Below are 19,126 nucleotides of genomic sequence, written 5' to 3'. Positions count from 1 at the left end.
TACATTCTTGTCGGTTACCAAGATAGTATCTATGATTAAGGGTTTGGACTTTTGGTCAGGCATGATGGCTCACACCTGTAATCACAGCACTTTGGGAGGCCAAGGCAGGAGGACCACTTGAGACCAGGACAACATAGGGAGATCCCGTCTCTACAAAAAATAACCAATTAGCTAGGCATGGTGGTGTCCCTTTGGTCCCAGCTACTTGGGAGGCTGAGGCAGGAGGATCAGTTGAGCCTGGGAGGTCAAGACTGCGGTGAGCCATGGTCATACCACTGCACTCCAGACTGGGTGACAGAGTGAAACAAAGTATGGACTTTTGAGTCATATGGAACTGTGTGTAGTGTTGTATTTCTAGCAATTTCTTTCTAACAGTATTCCTTCATAAGATGACAAGCTATTTCTAACCTCATTTCTCCTGCTGTTTTAGGAACACTTGTGTCAGGTTTCTATTTCAGTAACCATAATCACGAATAACTAAGGGAACACAAAAGTCCACCGATGAAAAGTCATCTCTTAACTGTGGAAGGCCAGCAGTTAATATACTGGACCACAAAATGAAAGCAAGTGATGCAAGTTCTTCCCTCCATCTAAGAACTTGCAGAATACCAAGACAAGTGTTTCAAGAATCACCCAGAAAGGTCAGTTTTAAATTGTATGTTTAAGGCAGAAACATTACTTGACCATGGGGCTTTCTAGGTAAAAAAGGAAGACATAATATAATTGGCTTAGATCCTAAGAGTTTTTCTTCTCTTTATTTGCAAGATAAGTTGATTAACTTCAATTATTAATAGCCAAAACTTGTGCCTCCGAATTAGATCTATACTGTAGTGAGATATAATCTCATAATTAAGCACCCAAAGTTTTTGTTGTTAAAAAAAAAATTATCAGCCAATAATAAAACTTTTAATGACTGTAGCAAGTTGACACTTTCTGGTTTTCTATCCAACTATGCAGTATAGTCTTGTTTTTGGTACGACCATTGTAATTTACTGAGGAATAAACAAGACAAGACAGAGAAACACACAGCGCTTGCTAGATACTCAGTTGAAGTATATGATACTTAAAATAGCATCCTTTCCTGGATATGAAGTTTTATTAACATGTGAAAATATATTCTTAAGTTCTAAGCTCTTCACTTTAAAAAGTGAGGGTAAGTAGAATTAGTTTCATTTTCCTTGAAATAATTTGATCACATCTAAGACAACAAAAAGAACCTATTTAAAAATACTGTTTTAATAAGGTGACAGGTGATGGTCCTCTGGCCAGGTATTTATTTAGAAACCACCACTTACAAGTCAAACTGGTATTCCAAAGGGAGTAGTTAAAAACAAAAACAAGAAACATACAACTAATACAATTTCTCTTACTCTTCACTTTTCTTTTTATTATTCAAAAGTCAAATGTTTTTAAATCATCCATCCTCAATTTTGATTTAATGTACCGTCATTTCCCCAAGAAAAGAAATTTCAGAATCTCTTTGGAATACTAATTTCATGTTTCTAGATTTAACAAAACTGTTGAAGTTTTAAATTCCACTCTATTTCCCTGAATTCTCACGACAGTTGCTGATGTAAATTTTAATATAAAATATTTAGTCACAAAATAGTATTGCTTTTGTATGCACATAGTTGTAAGATTACTTTGCTTTTGTCAATAAAAACTATACCATCTTTCATAAAACTCTAAACAAATTAAGAACTGTGATGTAGAACAAAAATTACACATGGTAAAACAGGTACCAGCACAACGCGTTAGGTTATATTACATCAAAAAAAGTTTTAATGGTCCCAAATATATATACTCAACAACTAAGCATACACTCAGGGGAGGAAAAAAAAAATCAAAAACAAAATAAAACAAAAAAATTATGACACAAATGACCACATCTAGAATTCCACTCAATCTTTAATCAAGTAGGGAGAAGTCCCCACTTAAAAAAAAAATCTGCAGTTTGAAGGGCAAAGGGAACAGATAAAAAAGAGGAAAACTTTATACTCGCCCCTCCCCCACAGAGGTTTTCCAAACCTGTTGTAGCTTGACTAAAATGTTCAGAATGTATGATTTTAAAGGCAGGTCTCTTTATACAAAGAAACTGCTGGCATTCTTGACTAGTGAAGAATTATGGCAGAAAGGCCCATTCTTCTGAGTCTCAAACATGGTCCAAGAAAGCATATTCTGATTGTAGCAACTGACCAGTCAATCCAGAGTTCCACTTACAAAACCCCTGCCCTGTTGGCTTTTTGTTTCCATTTCCTTCCCTGAGAAAAGGGCAATGTGTGGTCCAAGCTGGAGAGCTCAAAGGCTTAAGTCTTTCCCCTAAATGTAGGATATCCCCTCCTCCTGCTCCATTGAATTGGCACTTGATGAGCAGAAGTCAAGTGTAAGAGGCTGATCTGTGTCAGTCATTCACAAGAGACCACTGCGCTTTGTTGTGGATTTTGTATGGGGGAGGGGTGGAGAACCAGTTTTTTTCAACAGGTACTGATCCTAGGCCGTTGCCATTATTATGAATCAAATTTTGCTTTCTTTGACAATGGTAACGTATCTTCCTTATCTTCATCCTCATCATCATCTTCATCATCATCAGGATAATCTACCAGACCCACGAGGCCTCCCTGTTCAGAAATAAGGATTATTTAAAGAACAGAAAACAAAACATATAAACACACTGGTGTTTTCTGGCTAGAGAAAGAAAATAGATCCTACCAACGTAGTAACGGTGGTTATTTCTGGGTGGTGGGACTGCGTTAAACTTGAATTCATTATGTTTACATATTTTCTAAATTTCCAGTAATAAACATGCATACTTTTTTACAATAAGGGAAAACTTTGAGTTAATTAGAATTAAAGCAAAAAAATTTTTTTTCCAAGTCGGAGTCTCGCTATGTCACCCAGGCTGGAGTGCAGCGGTGTGATCTCGGCTCACTGCAGCCTCCACCTCCCGGGTTCAAGCAATTCTCCCTGCCTCAGCTTCCCGAGTAGCTGGGATTACAGGCACCTGCCACCATGCCTGGCTAATTTTTGTATTTTTACTAGAGACAGGGTTTTGTCATGTTGGCCAGCCTGGTCTTGAACTCCTGACCTCAGGCGATCCACCTACCTTGGACTCCCAAAGTGCTGGGATTACAGGCATGAGCCACTGCACCCAAACTAAAGCAAAAAAATTTAAGTAGTTTATAATCCTAGCAAATTACCCAGGAGTTAGAAAATGAATGAAAAATGTTTCAAGACTTAATAGCACATTAAAGTTTTTTTAAACATAAAGTCTAAAATAGTATAAAAATGAGGCTAATTCCAGCACTTTGGGAGGCTGAGGCGGAGGGATCACATGAGGACAGGAGTTCGAGACCAGCCTGGCCTGTTAATTAACATGGTGAAACCCTGTCTCTAATAAAATTAAAAAATTAGCCAGGCGTGGTGGTGCACATCTGTAATCCCAGCTACTCGGGAGGCTGAGGCACAAGAATCGCTTTAATCTGGAAGGTGGAGATTGCAGTGAGCTAAGATCACGCCACTGCACTCCAGCCTGGGTGACAGACTGAGACTCTGTCTCAAAAAAAAGAAAAAAAAAGTACCAAAATGAAAACTGCAGCAGATAGAGACAACCAGAAATGAGGGTAGACAGGCTTTCTATTAGATGTTAGGAAAGCAGTTCTACCCTGACTCTTCCTCATTTCATCTGGGTTTCCTTTTAGCCCTGCTCCTTCACCAGAAACCATTGCCGCTTGCTTTATTTATTTTTTGAGACAGAGTCTCACTCTGTCGCCCAGGCTGGAGTGCAGTGGCCCCATCTCAGCTCACTGCAAGCTCCACCTCCCAGGATCACACTATTCGCCTGCCTCAGCCTTCTGAGTAGCTGGGACTACAGGTGCCCGCCACCACACCCGGCTAATGTTTTTGTATTTTTAGTAGAGACGGGGTTTCACCGTATTAGCCAGGATGGTCTCGGATCTCCTGACCTCGTGATCCGCCCGCCTCGACCTCCCAAAGCACTGGGATTACAGGCGTGAGCCACCGCGCTCGGCTGCCGCTTGCTTTATTTAGACGCTAAGGGAGAAATTCACACTGCTCTGCTCTCAAGCCTGCCTCTTCATTTTGGCGTGTCTCAGATTCACTTCTTGGCTGTTAGGAATCTCCAGCTCATGCCAGAAAAAAAAGGACTGAATGGGCATTACGTGTCTGATTTACATCAGTGATTCCCAAATGTCAGTCTTTTAACTGCTAGTCTGCTAGCCCAATAATCAATAAATATATTATGTCTCAAAAGAAAAGGGTGGTTGGCATAAGGAGCCCCCAAAACTGGTTTTATTCTGAGATTGCATGTTTTCTATACTTTTTCTTATTAAGATTTTGTTCCTTTTTGAGATGGAGTCTCGCTGTTGCAGTAGCAATCTCGGCTCACTGCAAGCTCTGCCTCCCAGGTTCACGCCATTCTCCTGCCTCAGCCTCCAGAGTAGCTGGGACTACAGGTGCCTGCCACCACGCCCAGCTAATTTTTGTATTTTTAGTAGAAACGGGGTTTCACCATGTTAGCCAGGATGGTTGATCTCCTGACCTCGTGACCCACCCGCCTCAGCCTCCCAAAGTGCTGGGATTACAGGCGTGAGCCACCGAGCCCGGCCCTTGTTCCTTTCTTATATGAAATGTTAGTGACAGTAGATGTTTAGTTTTCTTAAAAAAAAAAAAAACCTTAACTGGCAAAGTAAAGTTAGAAGTATCCAGGTATTTGGATTATCATTTCCCCACAAAGGCTTTATCTGGGTATTAGTTAGGAAAATTTATTCAAGAATAACTGAAAACCTTAAACAATGTTTTGACATACGAATTTGAAGTTTCAGTTCTAAAATGCAAAATACCCAAGTAAAAATTCACACTATATTCAGACTTGGATTGGTCATAAAAAAACTTTCAGAAATTTCTCAACCTTTATATAAGTTCAAGTGGTGGGGGCCCTCATCCTCTAGTTCATGAATGTTAAATTAGTTCTAGGTGGCAGTAACCAAAGGGAATCTTAATTAAAATTATTGTTGAGAAAGCTTCAATTGGGAAAAAAGGGGGCAAAATGGGAGCCAAAAATGTACCTTTGTAGTAATAGCTGCCGTCTGAGATGTATTTTTAGGTACGGATCCAGGAGAGCCTGGAGATCCTGGGGATCCAGGTGATCCCGGAGAACCAGGCAGATTTGTTGTAGATGACTGGCTGGTGAGGTTAGTCTTCGTTCCACTGGACAGGGAAAGCTTGAAACTTGGGCTCTGCCGTCCAGAAAGATTTGTTTTCAGAAGCACTTCCTTTTCCTCACTTTCTTTTACTAAAAATGAGAATACTGTCAATAGTTGTCCCCCATACTCATTCTTTTTTAAATTTCCCCAAATGAGGTAACACTAAAACATTTAACTAGCTTACTACGCTGGGTAGAAACATTGAAGTTCAATTTACAAATGAAGCTTACCAAAATACTAACCACAATTCCATTCATTGGATCTTACTCCAGAGAAGTGAAACCTTCAGAATCATATTCAGTATCCCTACCCTTCCTGAAATAGTATATTCCTTATTTAACTCAAATTAAGAAAACTTAGTCTATGCCTGCACAACACTGCTATTCAGTCACATCTCATAAAGCAATGGAGTCTTTAAACCCCATGGCATCACATATTCCAAGCAAATAATCATTTTGTCAAGAAATAAGAATAAATCTAGAGTAAGAAAGCCTTAATTTTCTCTTGCCCATTTTTTTTTTCAACATACATTTCTTCCTTTCCATGAATTTACTTATTGGATCCATAATATCATCATCATTTTTAGTTTTGTCAGATGGAGACACTACAGCTTCTCCATCTTCCATGTCATCTTCATCTGTGTTAAACCACATCTCTTCTTCATCTTCTAGTGTTCTGGCATCTCTTCGATATCTGTGATTCCTCAAAATGGAACGCATACTACGAGTAGAGAAGAAAGAGTAAATACAATCATATATGGACTTAATTGTACCGTTACAGATGACGTATTAAACTTGTTAACATAGGGAATTAACATGAAATTTACAAATATTAAAATATCAATGTAAATCCAGGTATTTAATGTACAAAATTTTAAAGAATAATTTGTAACCTTAGTAACTTGTAAATTCAAAGCAAGTAATATAATGCTCTGATTCTATTTTGAACACATGAAGCCTCACTTCCACTGTTTGGTCTTTTTTTTTTTTTCCATTATCTAGCTTGATACATGCCTGAGGTACTATACTAATAACCAGCTAAATCTTCAGGGAAACATTTATGTTGACCCTTACAGGAAGCTACAATTTCTATTTGCTATCTGCTGATTTCCCCGTTTCTTGTCAAGCCAAATAACATCAAATAAATAAAGCCACTACCATGCAACTTGATGCTGAACGAATAGGTTTAAATATACGGTAATTTACCTGTCAAGTTTGGGATTATCTTGCCTTTCTCTTTGTTGTTCAAATCTCAGTTTTAATCCTTTAAATGTCTGTACATAATCTACATCTTCCAGTGCTTTCCAGTAATTTTCAATTACATGAGCAGTTAATGATTTTATATCTTCCTACAGAAAAGAATAGTAATGAAAAAATGATAGGAAAATGTCATTTTAGCAAGATGAGGCTTAATCAATTCATACCCACCAAAAATAGCTTAATTTCATAAAATTACATAATCTTAGAGATAACCAAACAATAAAAAAGGGAATAATGTACACTGGCTACTACAGTAGTCCTAGTAGTCCCCAATTTATCTATGGTTTTTTTTTTTTTTTTTTTTTGAGATGGAGTTTTGCTCTTATTGCCCAGGCTGGAGTGCAATGGCGTGATCTCGGCTCACTGCAACCTCTGCCTCCTGGATTTAAGCGATTCTCCTGCCTCAGCCTCCCGAGTAGCTGGGATTACATGCATGTACCACCACGCCTGGCTAATTTTGTATTTTTAGTAGAGATGGGGTTTCTCCATGTTGGTCAGGCTGGTCTTGAACTCCCGATCTCAGGTGATCCACCTGCCTCGGCCTCCCAAAGTGCTGGGATTACAGGTGCGAGCCACTGCACCCAGCTATCTATGGGTCTTTACAAAGTAAATGCCCAGGTCTTGCCCTAGGTGATTCTGATTCTGATGTGCGGGCTGGGTATGTGTATCTTTTAGAGATGGGGTCTCGCTCTGGCACCCAGGTTGAGATATAGTGGTATGATCATAGCTCACCGCAGCCTTGAACTCCTGGGCTCAAGCAATCCTCCCACCTCAGCCTCCCGAGCAGCTAGGACCATCGGCATGCACCACCATATGGGGCTAAGTTTTAACAAAAAATTTTTGTAGAGATGGGGTCTTGGTATGTTGCCCAAGCTAGTCTCTAACTCCTGGCCTAAAGCAATCCTCCCACTTTGGCCTGCCAAAGTGCTGGGATTACAGGCATAAGCCACTATCCCTGGCCATGGACATATATGTTTTATTAATTAATTTTTATTTTAGGTTCAGGGGGTCCATGTGCATTATTTGTTATATGGGTAAACTGCGTGTCACAGGGGTTTGGTGTATAGCTTATTTCATCACCCAGGTAGTAAGCACAGTACCCAATAGGTAGTTTTTCAATCCCCACCTTCTCCTACTCTCTACCCTCAAGTGGCTCTGGTATCTGTTGTTGTTCCCTTTATTTCCATGTGTACTCAAAGTTTAGTTCCCACTTACAAGAGAGAACACACAACAGCCATGCGTATTTTAAAAGCATGTCACAGGCCGGGTGAAGAGGCTCACGCCTGTAATCTCAGCAGTTTGGGAGGCCGAGGTGGGCAGATCACCTGAGGTCAGGAGGTTGAGACCAGCCTGGCCAACATAGTGAGACCCTATCTCTACTAAAAATACAAAAATTAGTTGGGTATGGTGGCGCATGTCTGTAATCCCAGCTACTCTAGAGGCTGAGGCAGAAGAATCACATGAACCTGGGAGGTGGAAGGTGCAGTGAGTCGAGATCATGCCACTGCACTTCAGCCTGGGTGACAGAGTGAGACTCTGTCCCCACCCCCCTCCCCCACTCCCACAAAAAAGCATGTTACAGAAAAGTTCTGGAGATGAATAATGGTGATGGCTGCCAACAATGTGAATGTATACTTTAAAATGGTTAAAATAGCAAGTTTAATGTTTTATATTATTTTATCCCAACTTTAAAAAAAGCATGACATCCAGGTACTGTGGTATGCACCTACAGTCTCAATTACTTGTGAGGCTGAGGTGGGAGGATCGTTTGAGCCCAGCTGGGCAACATAGCAAAACCCTGTCTCTAAAAAACAAACAAAAAGCCATGCCAGATAAATTTGCACAGCATCAATGAGAACCACTAGCTTATTACATTACTAGAGAATAAAGAGTATTATGAAATTGGTCTTTAGAAATGTGTAAGTTAAGAAAAACACATTCAAATGCTTATCTGTCAAGTGTAGTTTTGCTTTCTTAAAATGATTACTGTGACCATCCTACAAAGCAGCAGTCCCTAACCTTTTTGGTTTCATGAAAGACAATTTTTCCACCAACTGGGGTGGGAGTGGGGGGACATGGTTTCAGGATGAAATTGTTCCACCTCACAGTTAACCAAAGGGTTCATGCTCCTAGGAGAATCTAATGCTGCTGCTTATCTGACAGGAGGTAGAGCTCAGGCAGTAATGTCTGCTTGCCAGCAGCTTACCTCCTGCTGTGCAGCCTGGTTCCTAACAGGCTATGGACTGGTCCATGGCCAAGTGGTTGAGGACCCCTGCTATAAAAGATTTGTAGCTGCTGAGAGGTAAGATGTAGCTTGAATCAAATCTCTCACAGGCTTTTGGTACTTTCGTTAAAAAAAAAAAAAAAAAAAAATCTCTCCAAATATTATAATTTCAAGCCAAAATACTAGGTAATGCATATTCAATTTTCTCAAACAATTAAAACGAAAATTCTAATTAAAAATACATAACCTACCACTCTAATAAATTCAAACATCTCTATTATGGCAGAGTTCATCAGATTGTAGCGGGATCCATTGTTGAGAAAAGCTTTGACTACTGGTTCAAACAAAAAACTTTTCATTATGTAGCGGTTGTAAAACTCATCTTTTAATCCAATAATCTTTCTCTTAAAACGAAGGGCACCTGAAACACAGAGGCATTGTTGTTTAAATCACATACCACTCTTCCATACTTTAGACTTACCAAACAAAAATAACCATCAAACAAAAAAAAAACTAACACATATCAATAATTATTTATGATGTTTGCACTTCCGGAACTGTGAACCTAAAGATAAGGATTATGAAAGTGTTATCAGAAAAATGTCTTCTAAAAGTAGTATATGTCATCATAGAACACAAGTCTTAGAAAGCCAGAAAAATCCTGAAAATAAACGAGTTACTAATGACCAAAATGTAATTTAGATCTAAAATAAGAGCTAAGACAAACGAATGAACCTATCACACTACTTAAGATGAAAAAATTCAACATGACCTTTTATATTCACCTTAACAGAAAAAACCAGTGTTTTATTAGGGCAATCCACTGTATAATTTGATCTTCAATATTTTTGGACACTCTTACTATTTTGCATTGTAGTTCATGGAATTTTATTTATTTGTGGATGTGGCTGTAGAAAGGCCATAAACCCACAAAAATCTGCACGACCCAAAATTTGCCTTGCCATAGTTTAAAAATAAATTTAGAGGATGTTATTTAAAATGTGGTCCTCTATGCTTGTTGTAGCGAGTATGCTTTTTAATTTTTTTCTAGTTTTCATTTTCATAATTAATTAGGCTTTAACTTACAGATTAAAAGGTATATTTACATCTTGAGGTATGGGGAGTTACTTAAGTCACCATTCATCAAGACACAAATATACTCAGACAGCTAGACTTCAACAAAGCCCTCTTTACCTAAATGGAATTATCAGTAAGTTAATGCCCCAGTTATTGTAAACAGTGCAAAAAAGCATACTCACTTCATGCAGTCACATCGTCTTCGGTTGGCAAGATTAAATATTGTGTTTGTATTTTGGTTTCTTTGGAGATCATGGAAGTGGCTCGTTAAATTGCCAATTTGCTATTAATCAAGTCCTTCATGAGCAGGTAGCCAGGCAACCATGCTGACACGGTTTCTGGGTGGGAAGGCAGAGGAGTAAAGCAGCTCAATTTTTCTTTAGTTGGCAGAAAAGAGGTCCACAAGTGAATGCCCAATTAGGTACAGTTGATTATTAACTGCCTTAACAATGCAACTTATTTAAGAGTGTATCTTTCTTAAGAAACACTCTGGGCAGGGAGTTTCTAAATAGTTTATAGAATAATAATTGCATTTTATTTTTTAAACTACTGAATATTTTTAAAAACATACTCATGGTGAACTAAGACATTTTAAACACTAAGAGGCATCTTTCTGTGTGATAAGTCAAAGCCTAACAAGGGTTTATTTTCCCAAAACAATATTTTCAGTTTGTATTTTTAAGGTTATTTGGCAAAGGAACTTACTGAGGCATTTCCATTTTTAGGAATAAAAATCAGTACTTCAGAGCTCATGCTAATAGACCACATTTTAAACTTGTAATAATTAAGGCAGGAGTATTACTATTTTAAGAATTTGTACTCCAACTTTGCGGGCTTTGTGGAGACTTGTGTCCTACCATAACACACAAACACACACACACACACACTGACCCCTCTTGTCTGACTGTAGTTCCTAGGTGAGTGAAAAACTCCTTTCCTGAAATTCACTAAGACAAAGGAATGTAGATGGCACCACTGCACTTCCTCAAGAGCACTTCTATCCAGAAACTGCTGGGGTAGATAGAAGGAGGTTCTAGTGGTCTTTTTGTTTTGGTCCTTATTTCCATTTGCTCTTACATTTTTATATCAAGAACTTTGTATTATTACCACTCAAATCCATTCCTTAAAAGAAACCTGCATCAAAAATATCCAACCACTATTCTTTGCTGTTGAGTAAAAAGCTGCTTTCAAAATTTTACCAGTAAGATCTTGGAAGTCAAATCAAGTAGAGTGGAGAAAGCTTTTAGGATAGGCCAAGTTGGCATTGCCACTGGATTTTCAATGTAAAGCACATTCTGCTTCCACTCACATCTCTAACCTTCATTAACATTTCCAGGAACCTCTTGTGCTTAGTTTCAATCATCTCTAAAAAAACACTATTTATCTGTACTTTATAAAACGTGAATTTCATGTAATAAATTTGTGACTTTTTACCTTGTAACTAATAATTGAATAAATGCCTCTATAATAAAGCTTTATTTCATTCCTTTTTAAGATTTCCATGTTTTTAACAAGAACAACAAAACACCCTCAAACAATGTAAAAGTATGAGCTAAAGGGCTACAATGTAAGATCCAAGGAACTTAGTAAGGCCAAGGAAATTGATACATGTGATATCTAGCCTATAAAGACCGAGTTTAGAAATGATTGCAAGACACACCTACATACTTAACTAGTTCTTTAAAGATGACAAAGTATAATTAAGCAGCAGCAAATATAAAAAAATTAAAAGCTCCCTAAATCCCCAAACTGTTACATTTAACTGCTCATTACTGTCTGCATTTATATATGTGCACCTAAACTTAAATATCAATAAACCCTCCTTTAAAAAATACTATACCTAATACTTCAATGTACACTTTTTTCAGAAGAACCACAAGTATCTTAAATTTCCTCAAATTTATTTTAGTTCTTAGATATCTTTGATAAAAACTCCTATTGCATACTACAAAGCCAGTTCTAAAAAGCTTGTTCCTAATGACAGGCATCTTTGTTAGGAAGATACTTATATATCCTCAACCCTGGGAAGAGAGGTACAGCAAGAAGTCCTTTCAAAGAGTTAGGTTTAATGATAACCTGACTCAGTTTGGAAAATATCAACAATGAAACATAACTAAGATTTTGCTAACATACCTAGTTTCCAACAACAAACTTTCATTTACTTAAGATTCTCTCCAAAGTTCTCATTAGATTATGAGAAATTTTCTTTGCAATACTGCAAGCAAAATAATGAAATGAGGAACTGAACTAAAGAAAAGTCCTCTCCTTTCAGCTGCATTGTCCTGACTCTCTTTAAAAATGACCAAGTAGGCTGGGCACCGTGGCTCACACCTGAATCCCAGCACTTTGGGAGGCCGAGGCAGGCAGATCACGAGGTCAGGAGTTTGAGACCAGCCTGACAAACATGGTGAAACCCCATCTCTACTAAAATACAAAAATTAGCTGGGCGTGGTGGTGCGCTCCTGTAATCCCAGCTACTCAGGAGGCTGAGGCAGGAGAAGCGCTTGAACCCAGGAGGTGGAGGTGCAGTGAGCCAAGATCGTGCCACTGCACTCCAGCCAAGGCGACACAGTGAGACTCCGTCTCAAAAAAAAAAAAAAAAAAAAGGAAAAAAGAAAAAAAAGACCCAGTATACTTTGTCCACATGCCACTTTTTTTTTTTTACCCAATTAACAAGAATGCAATACTCTCCCATGACCAAGACACAACTCAAGTTACCACTCGTGTGAAATTTTTCATCTGCCTCATTAAATTATAATGAATTATTTCCACTATGCATCCAAACACACCTCAATATAGTGCTTATTACTGTTGCATTTTGATTTTCACATGACTCCCTCCTCCTAATGAACTGATTCCGTTGATGGCCAAGTCCAGGTCATAACCATCTTATTTTCCTAGTACACCAGATATAAGATAGTAATCAAATCTAAGATGCCACTGAGTAAGCTACCAATTATAGTGACATGCCATTAACCCATTCATGCTAGAGGTTGCAAATTTTTTTCTGTAAAAAAAAAAAAAAAAAATCAGACCTTGGTGATGACCTTGAGCAGGATATAAATAACTCCCACAAGCTCAGTGTTCCAATAATGGAACACTAGGCATAAATAGGTTAATTGTAAGACTCATCTTGATTTCAGAGATAATGTGTAGAAGTGTACTTTTTGAATCAATGAAATATAGTTGTGTTTAATATGTTTGGTAAAATAAAACTAAATTTATTCATTTATTCAGTTTTTCCATTCTGCTCTCAAATCCCCTTTTCTACACTTGAACAAAACTCTATTATCAACATAAAAGAACAAGTCAAAGAGCTATAAACTCCCCCTCTAAACTTGGCCTTGGTGTTCTCACTTTTTCTGTGATAGTATACGAGAAAAATGAATATAATGTTGCCCTGATAGGAAGTTTAATGAATTTTAAAAGAAAGCAATGTCGCTTTTATAAAATATAAAATTTATTGTTTTTCTTGGGTAGGGAGACAGTGTCTCTCTGTTGCCCAGACTGGAGTGCAATGGCACAATTTCAGCTCACCGCGATATCAGCCTCCCAAGTAGTTGGGACTACAGGCGTGCACCACCACACCCAGCTTTCTATTTTTAGTAGAGACGGGGTTTCACCATGTTACCCAGGCTGGCCTCGAACTCCTGACCTCAGGTGATCTGCCAGCCTCATCCTCCCAAAGTGCTGGGATTATAGACATGAGCCACTGTGCCTGGCCATTTATTTATTTATACTTTTTTTTTTTTTTTTTTTTTGAGACGGAGTCTCGCTCTGTCGCCCAGGCTGGAGTGCAGTGGCGCAATCTCGACTCACTGCAAGCTCCACCTCCCGGGTTCACGCCATTCTCCTGCCTCAGCCTCCCAAGTAGCTGGGACTACAGGCGCCCACTACCACACCCGGCTAATTTTCTGTATTTTTAGTAGAGACGGGGTTTCACCGTGTTAGCCAGGATGGTCTCGATTTCCTGACCTCGTGATCCACCCACCTCGGCCTCCCAAAGTGCTGGGATTACAGGTGTGAGCCACCGCACCTGGCCTATTTATACATTTTAAATAAAATTTTAAATTTGTAATTATTTTAATAATATGTAATTACAGGATTTTTAAAAAATCAATTAAGCAAAACAATTAGAAATGAAGTAAAGAAGATTAGCAAAAATGGATATATATTCAGGCCTCTAGTGCATGACTGACTGCTTCAAACAACAACAACAACAACAACAACAACAAAACACTCAAACTTACCTTTAAAAACCAAAAGGCAAAAATTAAATTACCACCAGAAATCTCTTACAGAACCTCTAGGGTGCCCCTAAATTTGGTCTAACAACTTACCAGTAAGGACCACTTACATATGGCAACTCATTACCTGAGATGTCTGGCTGCTGCTTGATAAAGAACATTCTGGATTAACCTATTTTCAATTCAGAAACATGGTTTTCTCTAACAAACTAGGGTCTTAAGAACACTGTGAAAGTCATTTTGAAAAACTTACGTCTAAGAACAATCTTGTTATGAGACTATATTGCTCTAAAAGAGTCTACAAACGTTTTCATAAAGGTCCACCTAGTACATATTTTAGGCTTTGTGGGCCACATATGGTCTCTGTACCATATTCATTTCTCTCCTCTCAGGCCACCTTTTAAAAACGTAAACGTTTCAGCTTGTAGGCTGTACAATCATAGGCCATGGGCTGGATCTGGCCTCAGCTGTAGTCTGTCACCCCTGCTATAAAATATCCAAGGTAAAATAATCAAAGTGCTGTTTTAATAATGGAATATAACACTGTAGACACATTCTACTCCCTTACTGTATATTAAGTAAGAAGAGAGTCAAGAAAAACACCTGCTCAACATGGCAAACCTGCATAATCAGTGGCAGAGCTAGTATTAGAACCTAGATCTCTTGATCTGTAAATCAGTGGTCTTTTCATTTGGGCAATAAGATGTAAAAAATACCAACATGCCAATATATAAAGATGATAAATAATTCTAACACTTACATAATGCCAAGAAAGCATGCTTCGAGGCCATAAGAACTAGCACTCTCCGGAGGATATCCTTATTAATAATGTAGTTCTTTATGTGGTAGGTATGGTGCTCCACACAAAATGTTAACAATTCCAATACAAGTGCCAATAGTTGGGCAGTCTGAAAATCATCTAAAAGAAACAAAACACAACTAATTATATTTAATGACTAACATTTTTCCTTCTAAACTGTAAGAACTCAAATTCTAATCAAGTAAAATGTCTTCTATTAACCTAAATATATTAACTTTAGGGAGGAGGAAATTAGCATTTACTGAATGCCTAACATGTGCCAGGCATGGTGCTTTACTTTTTTTTATTTAATTTTAACAACCCTATAGGAAACTGGTTTTACATTATGAGCCTATTAACTAACTAGACCCCAGTTGGAAAAGTTAGTAAGGCAGAGTTAGGATACAAATCTAGAGTATCTGCCTTATTCCAAACTTCAAGGACCCTCTACCAGGTATCTTAGCATGTTCTCCAACAGATATAGCATATGAGGTTTTGCCAGACACCGTGTCTTCTTTGGTGCAATTACTCTCTCTCCCTGTTCCCTCGATTCCAGTGTGTTTTGTGCCTCCTTTACTACTTGTAACGAGTCTATACTGAATTATAATCATTGACTTATCTTTACTCCTCACTAGGCAGCAAGCCTCTGAAAGGCTTTTTTTCAATCCCCCACATTTAGATTATAACACAGTCCTTCACAAAATCACAATGAGTTCTCATCTTAATAAAGGTTGGAGGAATAGAACATGTGGTTTGTAAAGAAGCCTCGAGCTTTACCTAATAAGAATAAAGCAGGTAAGAAAAATGGACATTCACATTTCATGGACTTGATTCTGGAGTTACACAAAAAGTAAATTTAACTTGTATTTTATGTGAGTGCTATAATTATGCTATATTAAGAATTCAAGGCTGGGCGTGGTGGCTCACACCTATAATCCCAGCACTTTGGGAGGCCAAGGTGGGCAGATCACTTGAGGCCCGGAGTTTGAGACCAGACTGGCCAACATGGTGAAAACCCCGCCTCTACTAAAAATATAAAAATTAGCCAGGCGTGGTGGCGGGCGCCTGTAATCCCAGCTACTCAGAAGGCTGGGGCAGGAGAATTGCTTGAACCTGGGAGGCAGAGGTTGCAGTGAGCCAAGATCTCGCCACTACACTCTAGCCTGGGAAACAGAGCAAGATTCTGCCTCCAAAAAAAAAAAAAAAAAAAAAAAAATCCAATAACAAAATAATATATTTACTCCTGAAGCTTAAATAAGCAATTTCCGAATGTAGACCTAAAACTACCTCCTAAACACACACACACGCTAAAGCTGTAATGAATAAAATGCAAAAATAACAAATCTTAACATATCTTCAATATAAACAAAAGTAGCTTAATATTGTGCAAAAATCCTAGCTCTGTCTATACATCTGGAGTACAAATAATTTAAAATGAAATTTTCCATAGCTACTGCCTTCTATTTATATTTCACCAGTGGAGATGCAAACTGAATACAAATATTGTTCAACAAAAAATTATCTTATTTCTTTTACATGCTTCTGTTATCTGACTACAGTACTTTTAGGGAAATTTTTTTTTTTTTTTGAATCGGAGTCTCGCTCTGTCACCCAGGCTGGATGGAGTGCAGTGGCGTGATCTTGGCTCACTGCAAGCTCCGCCTCCTGGGTTCATGCCATTCTCCTGCCTCAGTCTCCCCAGTAGCTGGGACTACTGGCGCCTGCCACCACGCCCAGCTAATTTTTTTGTGTGTTTTTTTTTTAGTAGAGATGGGGTTTCACCGTGTTAGCCAGGATGGTCTCGATCTCCTGACCCGATGATCCGCCTGCCTCGGCCTCCCAAAGGGCTGGGATTACAGGCCTTTTAGGGCAATTTTTATCATGAACCTTTCTTTTCAAAATACATTATTAATACTCCAGGTTGCTTTTGATAAAAACAACCAACCAACCAATTACTAAGACCTCTATGTTAATCTGATGGTTTGAACTTTTAAAGACTACTTTTTAAAAAGGTGTGTCCTCCCAGCCTCTACCTCCCACTAGCTGCCTCCTAAAAAGATTTACTTAACACCAGCTTGGAATTCAGCATTCAAGAACGGAGAACTTAACTACCAACCTGAATTATCTTACCTTTACTAGGTTTGTCTTCTGTTGTATTTGCTAGTAAAGGAGCAGTGAGAACATGCATACAGTGCTTGTAGAAGAAACCCAGAAATTCAGTCTTTTCTGTTTTCTAAGGAATCAAGAACAATTCCATGAACTTTAACCGCACTGGTTCCTACCAGCAATACTACAATATACTAGCTATGAAAAAAGAGGGAAAATGCTCATGGCTTACATTGGCAGTGGCTAGCATGTTCTCCGGGTCAACTAAAGTTCGAAGCAGGCCCATAAGTTGGACTGCTCCTCCAAGTTCAGGATCTGTATCACAAATCATATGTTCTATAATGAGGTTGATGAGCAAAATATCCTGGAGAGACAAATAGACATACTCAGGATCACTTATTATGAGAGAACGGAAAAAGCAAAAACTAAGACACATACCACAGCATTATACCTAGGCTCTAGCTGTTCTGTTAACTGCAAAGTGAAATGTTTAACTCAGTGATCTGACAGGACATACGACAGTATTTCATTCCCTAAAGTGTGGTACAGGGACATAGCCCTAAATAGAAATTTCTTGTCTACTATCTTTAAATTCCTCTGAATAAAGCAAAAGCATAGTTTTAGTTTGGTGATAATACATCTTTACAACTTTCTAATAATGTAATCTACCTTTTGAAGAAAGCCAGTGGGTTTTATGACCACAGCTTTAAGAGTAAGCATATTTAGGTAGGATTTAGAACATCACTCTACTTTCATTGCTTTTATTTTTATTTTATTTTGTTTTTTTGAGACGGAGTTTGCCTCTTGTTGCCCAGGCTGGAGTGCAATGGCACGATCTCGGCTCACTACAACCTCCACCTCCCAGGTTCAAGTGATTCTCCTGCCTCAGCCTCCCTAGTAGCTGGGATTACAGGCATGCACCACCATGCCCGGCTAATTTTGTATTTTTAGTAGAGACAGGGTTTCTCCATGATCGTCAGGCTAGTCTTGCTCCCTACCTCAGGTGATCCGCCTGCCTCAGCCTCCCAAAGTGCTGGGATTACAGGCGTGAGCCACCGCGCCCCGTCTATTGCTTTTATTATTACAGAGTCCTTCTATTTATGGCCAATGATGTATGTTCTCCATTTGTAAAAGTGACAGAAAATTTCCTTTTAAAATAAATTTAGGAAAAAATTATCTGAATGTCTGAAATTGGAGAAAATGAGACTATGGTATTTAGAGAGTGGAGAGAACAAATGGATTATACACATTCTAAATATCAAAATAAATAGATGGCTGGTTTTCCTGAGGTCCTATTATGACTGGTATTCCTCACCTAAGTAGTAAATAAGATTGAGAGGGATTCAGTGAGAAAATCCCTGCTCTTGTCTATGTGTATGCAAAGGCAGGATGGACAAGGGATAGAGAAAATGCAGACAGTAGATGGAAATGATGATCAAGAAGAGTGGGAATCAAGAGTCCTAGTGACTGAAATGTTATTCTGTTGCAAAACAGAAAAAAAAAAAGAGTCCTACGGTGTGTATTTTGAGGTATATCAACACATGTTCATATGTTCAGCTCATGGGTTAATGGGACCAACAATAGCCTTTATTTTCAGTAATAGATACTTTGGTTCTCAAAGAATTTTTTTTTTTTTTTGAGATGGGGTCTGGCTTCGTCACCCAGACTGGAGTGCAGTGGAGCAATCATAGCTCACTGCACAGTCAAACTCCCGGTCTTAAGAGACCCTTCCTTCTCATCCTCCTATCTGGGACTATAGGTGCATGCCACCATACAAAAGTTTTAAAAATTATTTTTGTACTAAAGGAGGGTCTATGTTGCTGAGGCTGACGTTAATATTTTATAAAAAAAAAAAAAAAACATGACACAACAGTTCGAACTGGTGCTTTTTTGCACCAATCCTGCACTATACTTTAAAAATAAAAACTTAAACATAGCAGTTACATGGCATTCCATTTCCTTTTGACATCACAATACATTAAATAGGATCTTTTCAAAAAGTAAGACAGTCTATTTTCTTATTTCATAAAAATACTACAGGCTGGAATTCTAAACAGATTTTTTTTTTCCTTAGGGGATCTTTATTCCCCTCCTCCCTTAAGAAGAATCTGACAGCAGGTCCTTCTTACTCATTCTTACGTAAAAAGTTGCTTCTAAATTGTTATAGGGGAAGCAGGAAAAAATCAGAATCA

General features: G+C 38.4%; 1 protein-coding gene across 3 annotated transcripts in view; it reads right to left on the bottom strand.

Annotated features, from left to right (window-relative positions):
- Nucleotides 1–1,366: 1,366 nt before the first annotated feature.
- Nucleotides 1,367–19,126, bottom strand: part of PPP4R3A (protein phosphatase 4 regulatory subunit 3A) — a 53,360-nt gene continuing 35,600 nt past the window's right edge. For all 3 annotated transcript variants that reach the window (XM_012498222.2, XM_030803042.1, XM_030803041.1), the window contains 8 exons: nucleotides 17,167–17,298; nucleotides 16,959–17,061; nucleotides 14,790–14,948; nucleotides 8,957–9,126; nucleotides 6,428–6,570; nucleotides 5,752–5,942; nucleotides 5,085–5,311; nucleotides 1,367–2,618 (listed from right to left, as the gene is read on the bottom strand). In XM_012498222.2, coding sequence (XP_012353676.1) covers nucleotides 2,508–2,618; nucleotides 5,085–5,311; nucleotides 5,752–5,942; nucleotides 6,428–6,570; nucleotides 8,957–9,126; nucleotides 14,790–14,948; nucleotides 16,959–17,061; nucleotides 17,167–17,298 — 1,236 coding nt within the window. In that variant the 3' untranslated portion in view covers nucleotides 1,367–2,507. The remainder of the gene's footprint in view (nucleotides 2,619–5,084; nucleotides 5,312–5,751; nucleotides 5,943–6,427; nucleotides 6,571–8,956; nucleotides 9,127–14,789; nucleotides 14,949–16,958; nucleotides 17,062–17,166; nucleotides 17,299–19,126) is intronic.

Source organism: Nomascus leucogenys, chromosome 22a (assembly GCF_006542625.1).
Source record: "Nomascus leucogenys isolate Asia chromosome 22a, Asia_NLE_v1, whole genome shotgun sequence".
Taxonomy (NCBI): Eukaryota; Metazoa; Chordata; class Mammalia; order Primates; family Hylobatidae; genus Nomascus; species Nomascus leucogenys.
Note: the sequence above shows the minus strand (reverse complement) of the source record. Positions and strands in the feature narration are given on the sequence as shown.